We start from the raw sequence: 6,249 nt of genomic DNA on the forward strand, positions 1-6,249 counted from the left end.
ACCCCCTCTCGTTGTGTCATTGAGGGATGTCAAAGTAAAATCTCAAATATTCATTATGAGGCTATTCAGCTTTTGTCAGATAATTTTGGCGCTGCAATATCTTACCAACTTGTCACGAGGCCAAAAATGTAGCATAAATGACACGAGGGCACGCAGCATAATCGTTTATATGATACATTCTCCATGTGTAAATTTCAGTGCACGACTTTTATAAGCTGTTACAATTTATGCGGCTCCAGACACATTTGGTTTTTATAGTATTGGTCCAAAGTGGCTCTTTCAACAGTTTGGGTTGCCGACCCCTGCACTAATGGGAAGGATTGCCACTGTAAAAATTATGACTCTTCCCAAAGTTAATTATCTGTTTTCAGTGATTCCTTCCAAACCTTCAACCACTTGGTTCAAATCATTAGACACATCTATCTCCCAGTGCCTTTGGAAATGTAAACCGCCAAGGGCTAAATCTAAAAACTATTCCGAAACACAAAGATAGAGGAGTACTGGGCCTAGCTTCCATGAATATCACTCTGCAAATAAATTACTTTCTTTACTTAAATGACTTAAACCTGGGGTGTTACATGAATCTTGGATGAATATAGAGCACAGCCTCGGTGATAATCTCAACATTTCTAATTTGCCTTTTTTCACCTCCATAATTAAACATCACAAGTACTTAAGAAGTTTAAACATCAGTTCATGTTTCTAGAAAAACAAACAACTCTGCAACATTTCCATACAAGCTCACCCTCATTTGGAACAACCCTGACATCTTGCAAAACACCAAAACATGATTTGCTTTAAAATGGAAAAACAAAGGGATCCAAATTTCAACATATAATTGAGAATAGAAAAATTACCCCCCTCCCAATGCTATCATAAATTTATGGGATTAGTATGAACACATTTCTAGAATACCAGCAACTCAAATCAGTAATAAGTACTAAATACCACTTGACCCAAACAGACCCAGAACTCTCCCCTGCAATAACACAATTCATGAACTTTAACATCCCAAGCTTACCTCCAAAATGTACACATTGGGACCAGCTGGGGCTCTTCAGGTTCTGGGGCCCTAGTTGCCTGGGATGTAGGGGGGCTGCACACTTGGCCAGCACTGATGCAGGTGCCAATGGGTTGGGGCCCTCTGGGTGTGGAACGGGCAGAGGCTGGTGGCCGTGATTGGTGGCCAGGGCCAATGTTGGTGCTGGGGGTTTTGTTGCTGTGGCGTGGATGTGGGGCCGTTTGGCTTTGGCTCGAGTTTTGTCTGTGGCCAGCTGGGTCCTTTATGGTCTTGGTTCCGCCACCACGGCCAGCCGCCCAGCGCCCGGTCTGGTGCCCAGTCTGGTGCCCAGTCAGGTGCCCTGGGGTTAGTGATGCATCCACAGAAGAGTTTTTTTTTCTTTCATTTTTCTATATTTAGATTAGTTTTGTTTCGGTTTGTATTGTTTGGGTCAGGTTTGTTTTGTTTTATCTTTGTTCGTTTTTTTTTTTGGATGGGGCAAAGCGGTTATGCTGGTCCCTCAGGTTTGTCCATAGTTGAGCTGTCTCTGGGTGCTGCCATGTCTCTGCCTCTGTCTGTGGCTGGCTTGCCACCTCCTAGCTGCCCTGTCGCCCTGGGAAAGGGTCTGTCCTCCATTACACTTTTAATTGCATTTTAGACACCTTTACTCATCTAGGGCCTTTGTGGGTGTGGTCTGGCAGGGGGGGGGGGGCACAAGGTCACACCTGGGCTTGTCTCACACTGGTCTGCCCCCAAAGTTTTATTCTCACTTTAGACACTACACACCACATGTTGACCCCCAACATAACCCATACTCTCCACACACTGAGGGATCCTGGAGTGGAGGAGCTCTGCTGTTTGGCACCAGTGGGGCCTGCTAGTCGTGGCAGTGGCCGAGCAGGTGGTTCCAGGGACTCGGTTGCTGGTCGGAGGAAAATTACTTTTGTTTGCTAATGTGTTGTTAAGTTGGCTTATATTTTACACAAGAGTAACTGGAATTGACTTAGTCATTGATTTACATAACTCTGACTTAGTGAATTGACTTGTATCTAGTTAGTCTAGTTTGAAACCTACCACAGACAGAATGGATCTCATTGTTGGTGATTCTCCACAGAGTGGACCAGCAGAGCTCAGAGACTCCCAGTGATCCATCTGTCCATCAGAATCAAACACAGCTGGACTCCATATTTCTGGTCTGTACATGAACAACAACTACTTTTCCATCATTCTGTTCACAGTCATCTCCATGCTGCACTTTGTAGACCAGTGGATTGTCAGTGTGTCAGACATGGAGCTGATGTTTGGCTCCATGACTTCACTCTGATTGGCTCATTCATCTAGAATTCTGTTGCAGCTGCTGGAGGACGACATTGTTACTTTTGTGAAGAAGGAGCTGAAGAAGATCCAGAGAATTCTGATTCAGAGGGAGGATGAGGAACTGGAGGATGAAGATGAAGATCAGAGGAGCAGCAGAGAGTCACTAATAAAGATCACAGAGAACTTCCTGAGGAGAATGAAGCAGGAGGAGCTGGCTGATCGACTGCAGAACAGTAAGAGGATTTCTCTGAAGGTTTCAGCTGCTGGATTAATGAAGATTTACTGATATCTCAACACATGGAACAACATGGATTCAAATCCTTGTCATTTAGAGAGTTTATTTACTATCTTTGTTGTCTTCATTCAGGATCTTCTTTTGAAGTTTGTCAACATAAAATCCAATCTGGTCTGAAGAAGAAGTTCCAGTGTGTATTTGAAGGAATGGCTATAGCGGGAAACCCAACCCTTCTGAATGAGATCTACACAGAGCTCTACATCACAGAGGGAGGAACTGGAGAGCTGAATGAAGAACATGAGGTCAGACAGATTGAAGCAGCATCCAGGAAAGCAGACAGAGCAGAAACAAGCATCAGACAAGAAGAGCTCTTTCAACTCCCAGCTGGAAGACAAGAACCAATCAGAACCGTGATGACAAAGGGAGTGGCTGGCATTGGGAAAACAGTCTTAACACAGAAGTTCACTCTGGACTGGGCTGAAGGCAAAGCCAACCAGAACATCCACTTCATATTTCCATTCACTTTCAGAGAGCTGAATGTGCTGAAAGAGGAGAAGTTCAGCTTGGTGGAACTTGTTCATCACTTCTTCCCTGAAACCAAAGAAGCAGGAATCTGCAGCTTTGAAGACTTCCAGATCATCTTCATCTTTGATGGTCTGGATGAGTGTCGACTTCCTCTGGACTTCCACAAGACTCAGATCCTAACTGAGCCTAGAAAGTCCACCTCAGTGGGTGATCTGCTGACAAACCTCATCAGGGGGAACCTGCTTCCCTCTGCTCGCCTCTGGATAACCACACGACCTGCAGCAGCCAATCAGATCCCTGCTGAGTGTGTTGACATGGTGACAGAGGTCAGGGGGTTCAATGACCCACAGAAGGAGGAGTACTTCTGGAAGAGATTCAGAAATAAAAAGGAGGTCAGAAGGATCATCTCCCATATCAAGAGATCCCGAAGCCTCCACATCATGTGCCACATCCCAGTCTTCTGCTGGATCACTGCTACAGTTCTGGAGGATCTGCTGAAGAGCAGAGAGGGAGGAGAGCTGCCCAAGAGCCTGACTGAGATGTACATCCACTTCCTGGTGGTTCAGGCCAAAGTCAAGAAGGTCAAGTATGATGGAGGAGCTGAGACAGATCCTCACTGGAGTCCGGAGAGCAGGAAGATGATGGAGTCTCTGGGAAAACTGGCTTTTGAGCAGCTGCAGAAAGGAAACCTGATCTTCTATGAATCCGACCTGACAGAGTGTGACATTGATATCAGAGCAGCCTCAGTGTACTCAGGAGTGTTCACACAGATCTTTAGAGAGGAGAGAGGCCTGTACCAGGACAAGATGTTCTGCTTCATCCATCTGAGTGTTCAGGAGTTTCTGGCTGCTCTTCATGTCCACCTGACCTTCATCACCTCTGGAGTCAACCTCATGGAGGAAGAACAAAAGGAGTCCTTGATCCAGTTCTACCAGAGTGCTGTGAACAAGGCCTTACAGAGTCCAAATGGACACCTGGACTTGTTCCTCCGCTTCCTCCTGGGTCTTTCACTGCAGACCAATCAGAGTCTACTACAAGGTCTGCTGACACAGACAGGAAGTAGCTCACAGACCAATCAGGAAACAGTCCAGTACATCAAGGAGAAGATCAGTGAGAATCTGTCTACAGAGAAAAGCATCAACCTGTTCCACTGTCTGAATGAACTGAATGATGGTTCTCTAGTGGAGGAGATCCAACAGTTCCTGAGTTCAGGACGTCTCTCCACAGATGAACTGTCTCCTGCTCAGTGGTCAGCTCTGGTCTTCATCTTACTGTCATCAGAAGAAGATCTGGAAGTGTTTGACCTGCAGAAATACTCTGCTTCAGAGGAGGCTCTTCTGAGGCTGCTGCCAGTGATCAAAGCCTCCAACAAAGCTCTGTAAGAACTGTCATGAAAATCACAGTCAGTGAACAAATTAATTTGAGTAGAAAAAAATTGAATATTTTAATAATTGCTGTCTTATTTCATTTTCCTCAGACTGAGTGGTTGTAAGCTTTCAGAGAGAAGCTGTGTAGCTCTGTCTTCAGTTCTCAGCTCTCAGTCATCCAGTCTCAGAGATCTGGACCTGAGTAACAACAACCTGCTGGATTCAGGTGTGAAACTGCTTTCTTCTGGACTAGAGAGCCCACACTGTGAACTGGAAACTCTCAGGTCAGATTTGTTTGGTTTATTGGAAAGGTGTATCGCATCGGTATATCTAGGTGTACGTAGATGAAATAAGTGAACGTCTACTGTTTTATTTAATAATCCACAAAGGGAGAAAAAAAGAAGATGCATATGGGGTAAGATAGCTGTTGTTCACAAATTAATACTTTGTACACAACTTTGCAAGAGATCTGAATTCAATATTTAGTTTATGCTTGGCATGTCTCTTTTGAATGCAATTTTTCGTTTCAAATGAGGGATAATGCACAAGCTTGAATATAATTAAACTTTTTAGGAAAATTACAGGAAAATTACCTTGATACCATAGCTTCGTTGAATAAAAAAATATAGAGAAAGTGACTGTAAAAATGCAATAACAGCGATGTCCAGCCACAATTTTGTTACTAGGTGAAAACGGCTTATTGAATAGACAATATACCGGACCCAGAGGTGGTGGGGGAAAAAAGCATCAGACATTCCTTACATTAGTTGTAAAAAAAAGTCTGTTTGTTGAAAAAAGAGATGTTAATAAGAGAACCATGAACAAAAAAACAAAAACGCCCAAACAGATGACAGAGGGATTCCCATCTCTCTGCTGCTGCCATTCTGCTGGTCAGCTGCGTCAGCTGGTGGGATGGAAGCTGGTGGGGATTCCCGCTTCGCTGGCCAGTTTATTCACAGGACGGGCAGGATCGTTTCAGTCCCTTTACCTGTCCAAGTATCCTTACCATGAAATAGTTAGCTTGGAGAATGAATGGAAAATATCAATAACAGCTAAGCTAACATAGAGCTAAAAGTTGGATTTCTTACTGTACTGACGTTGTTTATAATCATTATCATTATTATCATTATTTCCCCACCACATCCTGTCCATGATCAGTATTGATTTTGACTGTATAATCATTGTAGGATATTTTAACATCTATGTTGATAACCTTCAGAACAAAAGAACTAATGACATAAATAACTCTGAACAATTTTGGGTTGACTTAACATGTTTCAGAGCACACACACAACTGAGGGCATATTCCTGATTTATTGATTTTTTTCAGGTCTGATCATTTCAAAGGTTGCTGTATGCTATTTGGGTCTGTCTGATTACTGCTGTGTTTTCTTTTGGAGCACAATTCCAGTACAGAAAAATAATTTGAATGAGGAGATCATAAAACGGTATATAACTGAAAATACTAGTGACATTTTCAACCTGGTTTTCTCTCCAACTCCTCCCCTCTCAGGGAATTCAGTCAATGAACTTTTCAATAGCTTTGATTTCAATATGTCGAATATCATGGATAGTATTGCTCCTAGTAAGGTGAAGGTGATCTCTGGTAGGAAAAAATCTCCATGGAGAAATTCCATACTCGTAAAGAATGGAAAAAGACAGTCTCCGAAATCTGAACGCAGATGGAGAAAGACTAAACTGCAGGTTGAGTACGCCATCTATAAAGAGAAACTTTACTTTTAGAATTTACAACTGAGCAATGCAAAGAAGACCTATTTCTTGACAACATTACCAAAAATGTTCAT

At 43.2% G+C, this 6,249-nt stretch overlaps 1 protein-coding gene across 1 annotated transcript in view; it reads left to right on the forward strand.

Annotated features, from left to right (window-relative positions):
• LOC112156841 (NACHT, LRR and PYD domains-containing protein 12) overlaps nucleotides 1-6,249 on the forward strand; it is a 31,114-nt gene that overhangs the window by 18,761 nt on the left and 6,104 nt on the right. The window contains exons 4-7 of the mRNA XM_024289233.2: nucleotides 2,115-2,193; nucleotides 2,355-2,550; nucleotides 2,685-4,455; nucleotides 4,555-4,728. Coding sequence (XP_024145001.2) covers nucleotides 2,115-2,193; nucleotides 2,355-2,550; nucleotides 2,685-4,455; nucleotides 4,555-4,728 — 2,220 coding nt within the window. The remainder of the gene's footprint in view (nucleotides 1-2,114; nucleotides 2,194-2,354; nucleotides 2,551-2,684; nucleotides 4,456-4,554; nucleotides 4,729-6,249) is intronic.

The sequence above is a fragment of the Oryzias melastigma genome, linkage group LG2, assembly GCF_002922805.2.
Source record: "Oryzias melastigma strain HK-1 linkage group LG2, ASM292280v2, whole genome shotgun sequence".
Lineage (NCBI taxonomy): Eukaryota > Metazoa > Chordata > Actinopteri > Beloniformes > Adrianichthyidae > Oryzias > Oryzias melastigma.